The sequence below is a fragment of the Podarcis cretensis genome (assembly GCF_951804945.1).
Source record: "Podarcis cretensis genome assembly, chromosome: 4".
NCBI classification, from domain to species: domain Eukaryota; kingdom Metazoa; phylum Chordata; class Lepidosauria; order Squamata; family Lacertidae; genus Podarcis; species Podarcis cretensis.
This window is the reverse complement of record NC_137173.1, coordinates 24,395,914-24,413,867: the sequence shown is the minus strand read 5'-3', so window position 1 is coordinate 24,413,867 and position 17,954 is coordinate 24,395,914. Positions and strand designations below refer to the sequence as shown.

Genomic DNA, 17,954 nt, shown 5'->3' with positions numbered 1-17,954 from the left:
GAAATCTGGATAGCCTTCATGTATTTATGTTCAGGTTGTATGTGTTGTTCTTTTTTCTCTCCCTCTAAATTAAGTGCATCTAATTAAAGTAACAGGAAATTTGTACCTAATACTAGTGCTGCTGTGTGTGCTTGCTTATAATTAAGAAAAAAAGAGCCCTGCTGGATCAAATGGAAGGCCTATGTAGTCCAGCATTCTGTTCACTTGGTGGCTGATCAAATGTCTATTGGAAGCTCACAAATGGCTTTAAAATATATATGCCTCCGTTTCCCCCGTTTGATAAGGCCTAAAACTCTGGCTTGCTTATTTTTATAATTGAATGTTTTTGCCCCAACCTTAACTCTTCAAACAAAGGGACCTCAAGGCTTGCTCCATACGCAGTCTTGCTGCCCGACCGCAGAACATAAGAGGTGTGAATTGTGTTTGGAGCATGTGCCTTTTACGTTGTCGCATGCTGTTAGACTAAGGCAGCAGCTAGGGGCTGCACTCAGTTATGCATCGGTCACCAGTGGTATGTAGAGGGTAAGGTCAAACTTTGCCCAATGGTAGCACCAACTGGGAAACTGCTTAAATGTCGAAAATTGGAACACTTCAGCTAGCACAGAACAAAGGTCAACCAGCAATTCTTTCTGTGCTAGAGGTTTGTTGGTAGTCTGTTGAGGCTACTGCACTGTGGACTATGAATTGCTGTCAGATATGTGATTAAGAGACTCTTGTAAACTAAGTGAATGAAAGTACATGTTTGTTCTGAATATTGAGTGTATGTCTGAATAAAACTGTGAAGTAGATGACCTCTGTACCATTAGTAACCTTCATGTAGAATTGCACCAGTATTGTTCTTGTATCCTGTTAACTGATTAAGAGAACAAGTGATAAACAAATCATGTTTATTGCCAATTTTTAACACGGCTATTAACTGTATGAAAACAAAGTACCATTGAAATCAGTAAAACTCCAAGGAAAGTGTGTGGTCATCCATGCCTTTATATGTGGAAAGCTTTAATTTCCTATGGTGAATATGGCAAAAAGTGTATTGTATATACATATGCTTTTATAAGGAAAATACTGACAATATACCGTATTTTTCGCTCTATAAGACGCACCAGCCCATAAGACGCACCTAGTTTTTGGAGGAGGAAAACAGGGCGAAAAATATTCTGAATCTCAGAAGCCAGAACAGCAAGAGGGATTGCTGCGCAGTGAAAGCAGCGATCCCTCTTCTTGTTCTGGCTTCTGGGATAGCTGCGCAGCCTGCATTCGCTCCATAAGACGCACACACAATTCCCCTTTTTAGGAGGGAAAAAGTGAGTGTTATAGAGCAAAAAATACGGTACTGATTCAGAGGTTCGTAAGCCTTTTCTGAAGTCTAAAAGCATCTTATGGAAATATTAATACATTGAATTATAAGCCATATTCAAGAAAAGATGGTACCATAAGTTATTTGTCCAAACTCCACCTGTATGGGTTATGATTGCTCTGTAAATTCTATTTCAGTTATTCTAAAGCATATTGTCTTCCTATTTTAGTATACAGTGTTGTAGTGTAGATAGATAGCTTCCTCAGCCACATTTGCAATATACTTCCACATTTTTTGTTCCGATTTTCTCCTTTGCTGCCTTTTACTTGCAGATGTTGAGATCTGCAAGATTCCTGGCAAATATGACTTGACCCATGCATCATTGTCCCCAGTTATAAAAAAAGATAAATACTTCCTTATTTTGCTTTGCTTAGTTATTGGGCAATTCAGTTCCATTCACAATAATGTCAGTGCCCAAGACATTTTATTGTCTGAAGTGGAGCATGTGCTTAATTTCTAGTGGAAATGTATTGCAATTAATAGTGCAATCCTATGCATGCCATTCAGATTAAGTCCTACTGAACTCAATGGGACTTTACTGTGGGCATAATCCGGGCCAATTTAAGCACATTTAGCTTGCAATTCTATACATGCTTACCTAGGAGGACAATATTATGCAAGGATTATATAACTTTCTTATATAAAGCACATGTTATTTTCGTGGCAAGAGCTGATGGACGGTATAGAAATTTACAGTGGTGCCCCGCAAGACGAATGCCTCGCAAGACGAAAAACCCGCTAAACGAAAGGCTTTTCCGTTTTGGAGGCGCTTTGCAAAACGAATTTCCCTATGGGCTTGCTTCGCAAGACGAAATGTCTTGCGAGTTTTTCCGACTTTCCCCCCCTTTCCCCCCCTTTTTCTAAGCCGCTTATCTGCTTATCCGCTAAGCGGATAAGCTGCTAAACCGCTAATAGCGCTAATCCGCTAAGCCGTCAATGGGCTTGCTTCGCAAGACGAAAAAACTGCTAGACGAAGAGAATCGCGGAACAGATTATTTTTGTCTTGCGAGGCACCACTGTAATTTTAAAAAAGAACTTGCAAAAATCATTTTTTAAAGTCAGACTGCTTTATTTACAGTCTTTTCTAAATAAGAAACACCTAAGAATATATGATAAGACTTTTGAAAAGCTTCTCAAAGATTTTCTCGCTATCACCTAAGAATAATAAAAACATGTTAATTAAAAGAGTGTTTTGCATCTCATGACACATTCTTGCATTTAAAATCCGTAGAGGTGTTTGCATAGACTGCCTGGCTGCAGAATAGAATAAAACGGGAATATTCTGTTCTGATGTCTGCTCTTCAGTGACTTTGATATGACATGACTATAGCTACAACCTTTAATAACTTGTGACTTCATGTGGCCTTATCTTGCCTCTTTGAGAGTTTCCCCACTGCACCTGGAAACCCAGCCAGATGGACGGGGTATAAATAATAAAATATTATTCTTATTCTTATTCTTATAGCTGTGTATTGACAATTCCATTTGGTTGATCTAACTGAGGAATACATGACTGCCATACTCTCTCTCAATACAGTGGTACCTCGGGATGCGAACAGGATCCGTTCTGGAGCCCCGTTCGCATCCCGAACAGAACGCAGGACGGGACGGTGCGTCTGCGGGTCGTGTTTCACTGCTACCACGCATTTGTGTGACATCATTTTGAGCGCATGCGTGAGCGGCGAAACCCGGAAGTAATGTGCTCCGTTACTTCCAGGTTGCCGCGGAGCACAACTCGAAGGCGCTCAACCCAAAGCGCATTCAACTTGAGGTATTACTGTACATTGTGGAATCAACATATATCCTAAGTCCACTGAATCTGTTTATTGCCACAGAGAAATTGTTAGTGCCGGTTAATATAACAGTGTTGTCATGGATGGATCGCTACCTGTTGAGATTTAGATTGGCTTTGGTAATCTTTCCTCCACCCCACCCCCAAATGCAGAGGTGAAGGACCTATTGGGAAGTTCTGCTGTCGGACTTGTTGAATTTGAGAGATTCCCGAGACCTGCGGTGAACAATTTGCAAGGCACTTTGAGCACAAGGTCACTTACATTTTGATCCAAACTAGATGTCAGTGTTGATAAAGTTCTAGAGGAGGTTTCTAGAGCACTGGCCAGTCAAAGTGTATGGAATCATGTTCTGTTGTTGTGATTTGAGGATGTGGACAGGGCAACTGAAGGGACCTTGACTACAACATGTACTCTCAGTTTAGATTATTCCTTCAACTACAGCAATACAGAGACATGGAAAAGAATTTAGGAGTACTCTCGTATTTTTAAACATGGATTTTACTGGCTCTTTACATGGAAGAAATAACAAAACAATAAATAAGAGCACATGAGTAGGGAGGTGATCAATGCCTTTTTATGAGAGGGAGTGGTCCTTGCCTGTTTGAAGGAGGCAGTGGTAAAACCACTCCTTAAGAAACCTTCCCTGAATTCAGAAAACCTAACTAACTACCAGCCTGTTGCTAATCTCCCTTTCCTGAGCAAGACCAGATCCCAGTGCTTTTGGAAGAAACTGATTTTCTGGATCCATTTCAGTTGGGGTTTTGGCATAGAAACTGCTTTGGTCGCCCTGTATGATGGCCTCCGTTGAGAGAGAGACAAGGGAAACACGTCCCTGTTAATTCTTCCTCAACCTCTCAGTGGCTTTAGATGCCTTCTGGAGCGACTGTCTGAACTAGGGATGAGTGGCACCGCTTTGCGGTGGTTCCAGTCCTACTTGGATGGTCGTTCCTAGAGGGTGTTGTTTGGGGAATGCTTTTCAGCCCTGTGGAACCTTCATTGTGGGGTTCTGCAGGGCTCAATCCTATTCCGCACGTTGTTTAACATCTACATGAAACTGCTGGGTGGGGTTATCCAGAGGTTTGGAGTACGTTGTCAGCAGTATGCTGATGACACTCAGCTCTATTTCTCCTTTACATCTGCAGGTGAGGCAGTGGAAGTGCTGGACCAGTGTCTTGCCTTGGTAATGGACTGGATGAGAGCCAACAAACTGAAACTCAATCCAAATAAGACTGAGACACTGTTAGTGGGTGGTTCCCTAGGCCAGATGGGTGGGAGATTGCCTGCTTTTAATGGGGTTACATTTCCTCTGAAGGAACAGGTTTGTAGCTTAGGGGTACTCCTGGATCCTTTGCTGTTGCTTGAGGCTAAGGTGGCCTCTGTGGCCCGGAGTGCCTTCCATCAGCTTCAGCTCGTGGCCCAGCTACACCCCTATGTGGACAGGGATAGCCTAACTACTGTTGTCTATGCTCTGGTAATCTCAAGGTTCAGAAACTTCAGCTAGTGCAGAATTCAGCGGCCAGGTTGCTCACTGGAGCAAAACAGTTTGAGCATATTACACTGATCCTGGTCAGACAGCATTGGCTACCAATTAGTTTCTGGGCCCAATTCAAAGTGCTGGTTTTGACCTATAGAGCCTTAAACGGTGCAGGACTGCAATACCTCAAGGACTGCCTCTTTCCATATGAACCTACCTGGACCCCGAGATCATCTTCTGAGGCCCTTCTTGGTGTGCCTCCTCCTTGAGAGGTCCAGAGGGTGGCAACATGATAATCGGTCTTCTCTGCAGTGGCTCCCCATCTGTGGAATGCTCTCCCCAGGGCAGTTCTTCTGGTGCCTTTATCATGTACCTTTAGGCTCTGGGCAAAAACATTCCTTTCTAAACAGGACTTTGGTTGATTTGATTGACATCCTATGCCCTTTTAAAATGTGTGGTGTGTTTTTTTTTGGGGGGGGGTATTAGGTTGTTGTTTTTATTTTGATTCTATATTTTATGGTTTTATATTTTGATTTTGTTCTGTGAAGCGTCCTGAGACCTGACCTCCAGGTATAGGGTGGTATATATAAATTCAATTAATAATAATAAGTAATACAAATATATTATCTGCAAATGAAAAGGGTGATTTAAAAAAACTAGGAGAAATTGACTACATATACATAATTGAACAAATGAATTAATGAATGGGGCTAGGGAGTGCCTTCCATATTAATATTTTATTGTAGGACCAGAAAATTTGCATCTAGATATCCAAATTAGATCCCAGTATTTAGCAAGAATTATGCCCGTTGGCAGGCAGATACTAAACAGGACTGTTTGTTGACTCTGTGCAATTTAGGTGATCTTTGAAATGAGTATTATCATTACTAAGCAGTATCTAAGATAGAATTGCATAGAATATCATTTTATGTAAAAAAATAAAAATAAGTATTGACTCAATATGCAGTACATTAAAAAAAAAAAGAATTGCCAAGAGGGGCTGAACCCTGGTGGTAGAGCACATGCATAATCTCCCAGATTCAATCCTGATATCTTTAGTCTCAAGTTTTTCAGGTAACAGGACAGGGAAGAATCCTGACAGGCAAGGGAGCCATGATCAGAGTATATAATAGTGGGCAAGCTAGATGAATAGCCTAACTTGGGGTAAGGCAATGTCATATGACTATATATGTTCACCTGAATTTTTCTGCATTCCATATGTACTTGGACGGATGCTCTGTGTGCAGAATTTCAGGCCTGTAGCATGCAGAATAACCTACAGAATAGTGAAACAAGACTATTTTCAACCCAAGTCCATTTTGTTCAACATTCGCTCTCTGCTTAATAAACTTAGATGTTCCAAAAGTAGGGTGTGAGCCAAATTGCTTTGTAATATGCTGATTGGTCTGTTGCGTCCTTCATTGCCCTTTCAAAACATACCTTAAACTTCTATTGCTGAATCTGTGGGTTGGTTAACTATATCCACATCCAGGTTGCTGCCTTCAACAGGTGCTGAAACAGGAAAACCTTGTTTTGCTTCTGTGTTGTGACAGGAATAGGTCTGTGAGGTGGTTGAGCATAAGAGGCAGGGCCTCTTTTGTGGTGGCTCCACCACACCTTTGGAGTTCTTTCCCAGAAATACTGCAATAGCAGCAACACCTCAGACATTTCAGAAGACCTTAAAAACTCATTTGTTTCAGTTGGCCTTCTCCTGAATAATTTATGTCCTGCTTGCCGGAAAGGGACTGTAATATCATTATGTTTCTGGAATTCCAAACTCTCTTTGTGGAATTTCTGTGGAATAGATCAATAATAATTATTGATTTTTAGTAAAAAGCATTTTTATATACTTGTAGTTTTTATTGCTGTAAGCTGCTTTGGGCAGGCTTTGCCTGGAAAAGTGGCCTGTAAGTATTTTCAAATAAATAACAATAAAAGATTTGTGCTAACGGTTTTCTCTTTTCTTCTTAGTGGACTCATTGGATGTAGCTGGGCCATGTTATTTGCTTCTGCTGGATTTCAAGTAAAGCTTTATGATATTGTACAAGAACAGGTAACAAAAGCCCTGGAAAAAATCGGGTAAGTCATTTGAGTTCCTTTAGCACAGATTAGTCAGGATTATAATTGTTTGAATACTGTGGTTAGCTTTTAGTTCTAAACAAGATGAACAGGGGACCAATGGGATTTCAGGATGCATTGAGATTATCTATTCAAGGTACTGCTCAAATTATGGGATAAAAGGTAGTAGATCTTCAGTGAGACCCACAAGCCCCACTACCAACCCTCCAGTTTTTGATCAATTGTCCAATGTGTCCTCTATTGCCTTCTAAAAGCAATAGCAGGCGCGTGCGCACACACACACACACACACACACACACAGGAATAAATCCTTTTACTGTCACACAGCAGGCAGAGGCTTATCTCTGATTTTAGCACATAGAATGGAGATAGGATGTCCCTTATCTCTCATCTTAGTGCTTAGTCTGACATCTCCATCTGGCTGGTCCCTCCAGGTACACAGAAGATCTTATTTATTGCATTTGTAGCCCACCATTTTCTCCACGGAGTACATGGTGCACCCCTCTCCTCAGGTAATCCTTACACAACGACCCTGTGAGGTAGGTTAAGAGGTTGGGACTAGCCCAAGGTCACCTAGTAGGCCTGGGCAATATATTCATATATCGCCCAGGACTAGTATTAGGGCAAACAGTGATGACGGCTTCACTCAGTGGCATATTGCTGGTGAAACCGCTACCTCCTGAGTCCCACTGCTACCAGCGCGCTGAGGGGAAAACAAGCTGCATCCGGACTCTGGCGGCAGAGGGACTTGGGAGTGGTGGCAGTTTCACCAGTGATATACCACTGAGGGAAACCACCATCATAGTCTGCCCTCATACCACTGCAGAGGGAGAAACAACCAGCATTGCCGAGGCACAATACAGCTTGCTCCTCCCTTTGCTTCAACAAATTCCATGTCCCTCCGGCTTGTGCATACTGGAGGGATATGGGGCTTGTTCATCTGGGGGGAGGGCGGCGAGAAGACTTAAAGAAGCCCTCCCGCCCCCCAGCTAAGCCTCGCCAGTCCGCCTTGCCTGTTTCAAGGCAGCAGGGGAAGCTGCCTCAGCTGCCTCCACCTTTCAGTAGCTTGCTTGGCTTGTCACATACCTTCACCTTTCAGATGCTCCATGTGTTTGTTATTTTTTTCATGTTATAAAAATACAGTGGTACCTCGGGTTAAGTACTTAATTCGTTCCGGAGGTCCGTACTTAACCTGAAACTGTTCTTAACCTGAAGCACCACTTTAGCTAATGGGGCCTCCTGCTGTTGCCACGCTGCCGGAGCACGATTTCTGTTCTCATCCTGAAGCAAAGTTCTTAACTCGAGGTACTATTTCTGGGTTAGTGGAGTCTGTAACCTGAAGCGTATGTAACCCGAGGTACCACTGTATCAGTAACACTTAAAAAAGCTTGTTTAAGATGCCCAGTCCCTTCCAATACTAGTAAGTGGAGATTTAAGTTTCCAGAATGCTTATTGAGAGTTAGGAGTTTCCGTATTCAAATCACTCAGTCTGGAGTTGCGTAGGTGTCTTTAGATAAGATACTGTTCTCTTGGCGTCAGCCCCACCCCTTGCAATATGGGATGGTGGCAATAGTGACCTATTTACAATGCTGTTGTAAGAATTATTGAGATAATGCACGTGAAGCACTTTGGACACTTCAGCTGTGCTAAATTGTAAGAATTGAGTTGGTGCTGGCTTAAATTCCCATGTCCAACTTCCTGAGAACTCGCATGATGTACCACTGAAATGTCACAGAGAAGTTATGTTTCTAACATTGCCCCATCTTATCTCCATGTCGTTGCAAACTTCCGATGGTGATCACAAAAGTTATCCATACAGGCCAGAGTGTTCTTTGTTGAGGGTAGAAATGTGATATTCTTTGCACTACCAAAATGGCATTGCCTAGGTAACAGCAGAATGAACAAGCAAACAAAACACTTGGGGAGAGAGGGTTCAGCAAAGCAGTTTCATGTTTCTGAGCGTTTGGTGGTAAGGGATACTTAAAAGTGTGAAGAGGAATGCATTTTTTTGTTTCTCCTTCAGAATTGATTTGACTGGACTAAGGGCTAAGCAAAGCCCCTTATCAGATTAGTGTTTCACTCCCAATTCCTTTGTTAAGTTGTTTTCCCTGATTTCTCTGTCTGTAATATGAGGAAGCATCTAATTGCCTATGGGTGATGGGACTGCTATTGTACAATATGAAAACATTACTGCTCTAACAATAATCAACATAAGGCTTTGCCAGAAGCACGGACTTGTGAGAAGGAGCGCCAAGTTGTTTTCAAGGTTTTGTTTCGTTTCAAGGTTTTCCCCACATCCGGTATTTATTTATTGCATACGACTCGTTTTTAAGTTGTGACCACTCTGCACATAACTTTAAACACCTCCTGGTGGATGCGAGTGTTGCAGGTCCCACTTGCAATATACTCTGCATGAGAATGGTGGAGACACGAGCAGGTTGAGGCAGATTGATGACTGGGAATCTGTATGTTAATATTGTCTGGGACATCACATTATGCTGTGCCTCCATCGAATAATAGTCTGCCCTTTCTTGTATAATCTTTGTTCAGTCATCAACAGACATGCAAAAGGTTTTCATTTGCTGGAGAGGCTGGAAAAGTTCACATGTTTTGTGTTACAGTGGTATATAAATATTTCTATGAATAAGATGAGTAAGATATAAAAAGGGCAGCCAAAACGATCAAGGGGATGGAGCAATGGGGAAAGGTTGCAGATTTGTAGTTTAGCGAAAATGCGAATAAAAGGCAACATGATAGAATTATACATGTCACATAGAAAGTGGGTAGAGAAAAATTTCTTCTCTCATAATGGTAGGACTCATGGACATCAGTGATGGCTCCCTGGAGTCACTGGTAGCCAGCAACTTGGATAGCTTTAAAAGAGGATTAGACAAATTAATGGAGGCAAAGGCCATCATGGTTGTTCTCAGCCTTCATAGTCTGAGGAACTAGGCTTTTGAATACCAGCTGCTGGAAACTGCAGGAGGAGAGAGTGTACTTGGGTCCTGCCTGTGGGTTTCTCATAGGCTCTGGTTGTGGAAACAAGATGCTGGACTAGATGGGCAATTGGCCTGATTCTGATCTGCTACAAGGAAAAGCTCAAGGTCTTGGTACTAACATGTAAGGCCCTACGCAGCTCAGGACCAGGTTACTTGAGAGACCACCCTCTCCCTTGTATGCCCAGGAGGTCACTGCGGTCTGTGGAAGAGCTCCTTCTGCAAATTCCAAAGATATCAGAAGTCTGCATCTTGGAGCAAGACTTTCAGTATGACTGTCCCTTTTCTTTGGAATAGCATTTCGGGATACAAGAAGAGCCCACCATTTGCACTTTCCAGGAACAAATGAAGACATTTTTCTTCTGACAGGCTTTCCCAGCTGGATTTCTGCCAAGGGTGTCTGTATTGTATTGCTTTTGCCTTTCTGGTTTTTTTAAAAGAAAGTATTCTGTGCTGTGTTTAGCCATTTTGTGCTGTGTTTAGCCATTTTTAGCTATTTTTATTGCACACCACCTTGAGATGTTGGCATGGGAGGCAATTAATAAATGAATAACAATGTTTGCATTGTGCTCTGAAGCATGAATCTAGAGAATGCCCATAAAAAGGTAAAGGACCGCTGACAGTTAAGTCCAATTGCAGATGACTCTGGGGTTGCGGCACTCATCTCGCTTTACAGGCCGAGGGAGCCAGCGTTTGTCCACAGACAGTTTTTCTGGGTCATGTGGCCAGCATGACTAAGCCGCTTCTGGCGCAACAGAACATCAAAACCAGAGCAGCACATGGAAATGCCGTTTACCTTCCCACCGGAGTGGTACCTATTTATCTACTTGCACTTTTTGGCGTGCTTTCGAACTGCTAGGTTGGCAGGAGCAGGGACCGAGCAACGGGAGCTCACCCCATTGCGGGGATTTGAACCGCCGACCTTCTTATCGGCAAGCCCAAAGAGGCTCAGTGGTTTAGACCACAGCGCCACCAGCGTCCTTGAGAATGCCATTCACTGCACCATATTTCACGAGGGTTCCGTTTAATAAGTGTGCATGGAAAAAGTGAAGAGTGCAGTAGGGAAGAATGGGTTGCCGGAATCTTTCCTGTGGTATATTCTTATTAGTACGTGTGATAAATAAAACTCATAATTCTTCTGCTGTTCTTCTGTTTTCAAACAGCAAAGAATTGAAAGAACTAGGAAATACAGGAATGCTGAAAGGTACTCTGACAGCCGACAAGCAGCTGTCTCTCATTAGCGGCTGCACAGATTTAAAAGCGGCAGTAGAGGGTGCCATTTACCTTCAGGTGAGTACAGTACATGCTTGTTTGCTTGACATGGCCAAAGGGAGGAAATTTTGTGGGGAATTCACTGGCTTCTTTACGCTCTAATCATTTGTTCATTCACCACCTTTATCTCATAGTTGGATGAAACTAAAAGCACCGGCCTCTAAATACAGCCTTGACTATGCAGCAGCTGGTCATTACCATTCCAGCAAATTTTTTACATCTAATAGAGCTTAACTGACCAAAAATTATAAGTGGTACTCCTACCTCTTTTCATTGGCAATTTGTGGGCCAAGTAAACGATAAGTTTAAATCCGGTTTAAATCAGCCACACTTAATATGTAAAGTTTTCAGAAGTCTGGTTACAGGAGGTACTTTTGTATAGAATCTTTTGTGGTTAGGTTGTGCATAAAGAATATACCAGATTTTAATAAATAGGTGATCTAGCTAAGTGCAGAAATGGAAATTCTGTTGCTTCAGTCAATTCTATTCTATTCTATTGCTTCATTTTACTGGAGTACCCCCCCAGATAAATCAACTTAAAAATGAAAGTAGTGAAAAGGGTCTTATCATATATTTTACTACCCTAGTTTTACACGTATTTCTTAAGGGTTGTTTGTACATATCCTGATCTGGATTGATGCCCTGCACTGGCAACTTGCAGGAGGAGGGGCATACTCTCAAAGGCAGAACTATGCAGTTAAGGTTCCATGTAGTTTTGTGATGTAATACTATAAACAGACAGAATTGCAATATGGGTAGCTCTCATCTTAGACTGATTTTGCAAATGTGACCACAGAAAATAAAATAAATAAAATGGGCGAGAGAACAGGAGACACCTTCTGCCCCAGAAGAGGTCTCACAGGAACCCACATGCAACCTTCCCAGAGCCTGGAAAGCAAGCGGGGCGGGGTGGGGGCTTAAAAAGCTCTTTTCGCAGTGGGAAAACACAGTATGGAAAGAGCTTTTAAGCCCCCACCTTACTTTTTAGGTTTCTGAGACAATCTCATCACAACTTTGCAGAGCCTTCCAAAGGCCTCGCACGATCTGCTCGGTAAGCAAGCTTGAGGGGCTTAAAAAGCTTTCCATTGGGGGGGGGGCAAGGCCTGCTCAGCACTGGCCTCAGAGAGATAGAAATGGATGTGCAGGACTATTGGAGGGGGGGGGGAATTTGGCTTTGCATAATTTTGCTTATACAATCCCCTGCTTAAGATAACTTCTACCTGAATATTCCCGCTTCTTCTTCCAGAAGAGGGAGCTGGTGCATTGAAGCTACTGCTAAAGCAAGCATATGATGACTTAAACGTATCTGACACTAACCCCTGACCAGCTTTCCAATAAGTTATGTATCTCACAAGCTTTGTGTATGGCCAGTGCTTAGTCAGAGCTTTGACTAAGGTTTCTGTACCCCCATTTACATTTTGTTGCCGTCCTACAATGGCCAGACTAGTACCGTGTCAAGAGAGGCTGTGAAATACCAAACATAGGTGACTGCTTTGTACTCACTCAGACCATTAGTCTGCACAGTTCAGCAGTGGTTGTCCAAGATTTCAGACGCAACATTGACAGCTCTGCCTAGAGATGCTCAGGATTGACCCTGGAAATACACACACACACACACACACATTTCATTTAATACATATGTTAAGGAAAATATAAGTTGATCACTTATCGGGAGCCCACCCTATCCCATTCTTCCTACTGCTTTGCTGATTTCAACTAAAGCATCCATGACAAAAAAAGCCATCCGACCTCTGCTTAAAAATATCCAATGAACGAGAGTCCACCACCTTCCAAGAAAGTCCATTCCACTGTCAAACAGCTCTCACTGTCAGAAAGGTCTTCCTGATGTTTAGTCGGAATTTCATGTCTTGTAACTTTAATTCATTAGTTTATGTCCTGTCTTTCTGAGCAGGAGAAGACAAGCTTTCTCCATCCTCCATATGACAGCCTTTTAGATATTTGAAGATGGGTATCATACTTCCTGGGACGCAGGTGGCGCTGTGGGTTAAAGCCTCAGCGCCTAGGGCTTGCTGATCGAAAGGTCGGCGGTTCGAATCCCTGCGGCGGGGTGCGCTCCCGCTGCTCGGTCCCAGCGCCTGCCAACCTAGCAGTTCGAAAGCACCTCCGGGTGCAAGTAGATAAATAGGGACCGCTTACCAGCGGGAAGGTAAACGGCGTTTCCGTGTGCGGCTCTGGCTCTGGCTCTGGCTCTGGCCAGAGCCGCTTCGTCACGCTGGCCACGTGACCCGGAAGTGTCTCCGGACAACGCTGGCCCCTGGCCTCTTAAGTGAGATGGGCGCACAACCCCAGAGTCTGTCAAGACTGGCCCGTTCGGGCAGGGGTACCTTTACCTTTACCTTTTTTTATCATACTTCCTCTCAGTCTCCTCTTTAGCAAGCTAGACATACCCAACTCTCTCAACCGTTCCAAACCCTTGATCATCCTGGTCGCCCTCCTCTACACATGTTGCAGCTTGTCAATAGCCTTCTTAAACTGTGGTGCCCAGAACTGGACACAGTATTCCTGGTGTGGTCTGACCAAGATGGAATAGAGTGGGACCATTACTTCCATTGATCGGAACACTGTACTTCAGTTGATGCAGCCTAGAATAGCATTAGCTTTTTTTGCTGCTGCCTGTTGAGTTGTCCTAAGCTTGTGGTCTACTAAGACCCCTGGATCCCTGCTCTTTAGGTGATAATGTTTATTATCTTGATCTCATCAAAAATGAGGGTCCCTACTGAGTTTGTGGACCCTCCTACTCATTTTTTCTGAATGAAGGCCTTTGACGTCTGCTCCAATTTCCTGTCCTGGTGGCTCCAGACGCAGTGCTTCTCAACCTGTGGGTCCCCAGATGTTGGTGGACTACAACTCCCATCATTCCTAGCCAGCATGACCAGTGGTCAGGGATGATGGGAGTTGTAGTCCAACAACATCTGGGGACCCACAGGTTGAGAAGCACTGCTCCAGAGGTTACTTCTGCTGTGGATGTGCTACCCTAGCCCTGTCATGTATATGGTAATTTCACTGCATTCCTTGGAACTCCTGTAATGAACATTGTCCTTAAGAGTATAAATTCTTTTTAAAAAAACCTGTTAAGAGAATGTTAATGCTTAAAACTTCCTAAACTACGTTAAACAGATAAAATCTAGCGAGTTCTTTTTCATTCTCCTTTGTTTCTTATTTAAAACTTTCTCTTTCCTTCACTATATACAGTGGGTAAACTTACTTCATAGCCATAAAACATTAGTTGTCTAGCATAATGCAAATACTCTTCATATAAATTGATTTAGGTATTTAGGTACCGTTCTTCCATCCCTGCTTTTCAATTTACTTGGCCTATGGTCACTTATTAACTAAACAAAATTATTGGGAAAAGTGTAATCATGGTCTTAAATGTTTCCCACAGAAGTCAGTGGGGCTTTAAACTAAAGTTGCTTCCAGGGACCTTTCTATTTTAGGGTGGGATTCAATCACATACCAGCAAATCCAGGTTACACAATGATAGTTGACTGGAATGTCTTATGCTGCAGACCAAGTTCTCTAAAGGATTGGACTTTTTGTGCCAAAGTTGGACAATTCAGTGGGAAGTGCAGGATAATACTCACTTTGACATAATGTCGTTTAGCCTTCCAGCAATCTGATTGGAGTCAATGCTCAAAACAAGTTCCCTGGAAGTGCCCTCATTCTCTCTTTAAAGACCATTGGTCTCGGTTGTTAAAGAATGGGCTACTTGATGTCATAATTCTGTTAATTTTATACAATGGTCATAACAATGTTGCCTTGGGGAAATGAGAAATGGGATATTCTTCTTGAGAGCCATCTTTGCAAAAACCTATAAATACCCTCTTCAAATATCATTGGCTTCTATCCCATAAGCCCTACAATTGAACAGGAGAAGAGCACATAGGTGTAATATTTGGTTATCTGCAGCCTCTCAATTTTACAAAGTGACATGAATGTCCACTCACTCACTCTCATTCCTCCAATGTGAGGTTGTGGTTCTCGAAAGTCCTATTTTGTTTTTTTGTTTTTTGTATTTTTGGACTTTGTCTTTTGTTAGAAGATAATTCACCACAATTAGTAAAGGCTCCGAGTTATTCAGTAAGTAAAGCATAGCTACATAGTTACTGGAGTGAATATTATCTGTATTCATGGTTGACTTTATTAACACCAATAGAAATCTGATAAAAATCGGGCAACGGAAGTGTATAGTCTCAATCAGGCATGACCAATCTCATTATTGTAAGAAATGTTGTTATACATAAAATTCATTTGAAACTTTTTCAAGGGTTTTGTGGTTAATATGGATCAAATGTGGAAGTAAATCTGAATAACTCGGCTGTATCCCATGCGACAAAGCTTGGCTACAGCCTGCAGTTAGGCTGGAATCTGAACGACATGCCAAGTCACGACTTAGTTCAGCAGAGTGTGCAACAGCACAGTGACTGGTGAAGGAGCAAAGAACTGTGACCTCTCTTGGAAGTGGCACGATCGCATGTTTGTGCCAAGCTATGTTCAATCCAGGCCAGTTAAAGTAGTAGCAGGCCTGGGTGAGGAAGAATCTCTTGCCACCCTCTCCATAAGACACTTTTGACATATTATAAAGAGGGGCTCTCTTTCTTTCCTCCCTCTGCTTTTAATAATCTGAGCAGCCTGAATGTGTTGCTAGAACATTCCCCCCTACTTCCTTCAAAATCCTTCATCCAATTATTCAAGGCAGCAGCTGAATTAACAAGGCTGGGTAATTGTGGTTCTCGTTTTTCGTCTGTCCTGTTCACACTGATAGGGGCATGGTATACACACTGTCTTAACTTATAACTGCAAGTGTTCCCATGGGATGAGGGAGGCTGTCGTGGGGGTTTTTCAGTCATAAGGCCACCTTCTTATGTGAGAATGAGAATATAAGCTATGTTATCTTTCCGTCCAGGAAAGCTGATATTATTTTAGTTCATGGACACATTCCAACCATACAAAATACACAGAGAGTGTGGAGTAGGGCTGGGGAGGGAGATAACCCAGGGAGAGTCCCAAGGGCCAGGTAGGAGGGTCTAGAGGGCCAAATTCAGACCCTGTACCTCACCCCTACTCTAGGACCTTCGCTTGTTACTTCTCGTAAGATGAATTATTTGAAGGAGAACTCCTGCACTTCATGTTCTCCTTAATACCAGTTAAATCAGAGAATTAGTACATCTGCTGTACTTGCCAGCACTTGCCTGCCGTATTGCAGAAATGGTGCACACTCTGATGCTGAGCAAACTGAAATTCACTTATGCAAGCTTTGTTTCGTCATTTCTTAACCAACGGTTAGTCCCTCCAGGCAGCTCCAATTCTTTTCCCTTTCATATTTGCACTGTGAAGAACACTCTTTCAGCGAGGATTTGGCAGGAATATTTGCTTTTGACTTTCAGGCATCACTTGAAGGCACTTTTTAGGCCGGCAGGGCTATGCAGCTGTTTAAAACGTTTTGATTAACCATTCAGTTTAATGATAATTTTTAAGGTTTTTTTTAACGGTTTTTTATGTTGTACAGACTGCCCTGATATCTTATGAGATGGCAGTATGAAAATACTTCATAAATAAATAAGCTTCAGGGGTTCTAAAGAACCTTTATGCAACCCATCTGCTATCTGCTTTGAGTGCAACTACCTACTTCTAACATTTTCCTTATATTACTTTTCATAGCTGCTCATGTAAAATTATGTGCAGTACAAACAAAAATGCCCTGAAATGGATTTGAGTACAGGTCAGCACTTGCCTGCTATGCCAAAGATATAATTGTCATTCGCTCTGCGAGTGTGGTATGTTTCTGAATGAGGTTTTTACAAACAAAATACCTACCGTAGCATAACACACAAATCTTCATGTTGGGATGTAAAGAAGTTCAGTGTCAACATAACGAATAGAAGTCCTGTTGGCTGCAGGCAGTCCCACTTAATTCTTACTGCTTGCTAACCTCATCTGCACGATACTCTCAGCACTCTTAACAAAGCAGACTTCCCAGGATTCTTTGGGGGAAGCCAAAACTGTTTACCCCTTCATGGATCACTGCCTTGATCCATGAAGCATCTTAAAAAGCAGAGACATCACCTTGCCAACAAAGGTCCGTATAGTTAAAGCTATGGTTTTCCCAGTAGTGATGTATGGAAGTGAGAGCTGGACCATAAAGAAGGCTGATCGCCGAACAATTGATGCTTTTGAATTATGGTGTTGGAGGAGACTCTTGAGAGTCCCATGGACTGCAAGAAGATCAAACCTCTCTATTCTGAAGGAAATCAGCCCTGAGTGCTCACTGGAAGGACAGATCGTGAAGCTGAGGCTCCAGTACTTTGGCCACCTCAAGAGAAGAGAAGATTCCCTTGAAAAGACCCTGATGTTGGGAAAGATTGAGGGCCCAAGGAGAAGGGGACGGCAGAGGACGAGATGGTTGGACAGTGTTCTCGAAGCTACCAGCATGAGTTTGACCAAACTGCAGGAGGCAGTGGAAGACAGGAGTGCCTGGCGTGCTCTGGTCCATGGGGTCACGAAGAGTCAGACACGACTAAATGACTAAATAACAACAACATAACTGTTTAAAGTGATATGATACCTGCTTTTACGTATATAGTGCAGATGGTGTGTTATTCATTGCAAATTGGGTCTTTGAAATACCAAAAGGTGGCTCTGTAATTGGGGACAGAACTTTCTGAAAATCCAGGGCATGACTTCAACTTAAGAGTCTCAGTATTACAAACATAGGCTTTGCAGTATTAGATATTTCTATCCTTTACCCTCCTAGGGCTGAACATTCAGTGAGGGAGAATGCCTCTTACTGTGAAGGGCTGTTGGGATTGTAGAAGCTGGCCACATTTGCAAGTCTGATTGTCTTGAGAATGGGGACAATTCACACCGTAAAGGTAAAGGGACCCCTGACTATTAGGTCCAGTCACGGAAGACTCTGGGGTTGCGGTGCTCATCTCGCTTTATTGGCCAAGGGAGCCAATGTA

General features: G+C 42.7%; 1 protein-coding gene and 1 long non-coding RNA gene across 4 annotated transcripts in view; one reads left to right on the top strand and one right to left on the bottom strand.

Annotated features, from left to right (window-relative positions):
- Positions 1-17,954, top strand: part of CRYL1 (crystallin lambda 1) — a 37,241-nt gene that overhangs the window by 642 nt on the left and 18,645 nt on the right. The window contains exons 2-3 of the mRNA XM_079974070.1: positions 6,596-6,703; positions 10,863-10,989. Coding sequence (XP_079830196.1) covers positions 6,596-6,703; positions 10,863-10,989 — 235 coding nt within the window. The remainder of the gene's footprint in view (positions 1-6,595; positions 6,704-10,862; positions 10,990-17,954) is intronic.
- LOC307215125 overlaps positions 2,406-17,954 on the bottom strand; it is a 58,599-nt gene continuing 43,050 nt past the window's right edge. The window contains exons 3-6 of one of the 3 annotated variants that reach the window (XR_013838290.1): positions 12,475-12,565; positions 6,575-6,689; positions 5,822-6,418; positions 2,406-2,512 (exon numbers count right to left, since the gene is read on the bottom strand). This is a non-coding gene — a long non-coding RNA (uncharacterized lncRNA). Of the gene's footprint in view, positions 2,513-5,618; positions 6,419-6,574; positions 6,690-12,474; positions 12,566-17,954 lie in introns of those variants that run through there. The other 2 variants (XR_013838291.1, XR_013838292.1) reach the window with 2 other exon arrangements.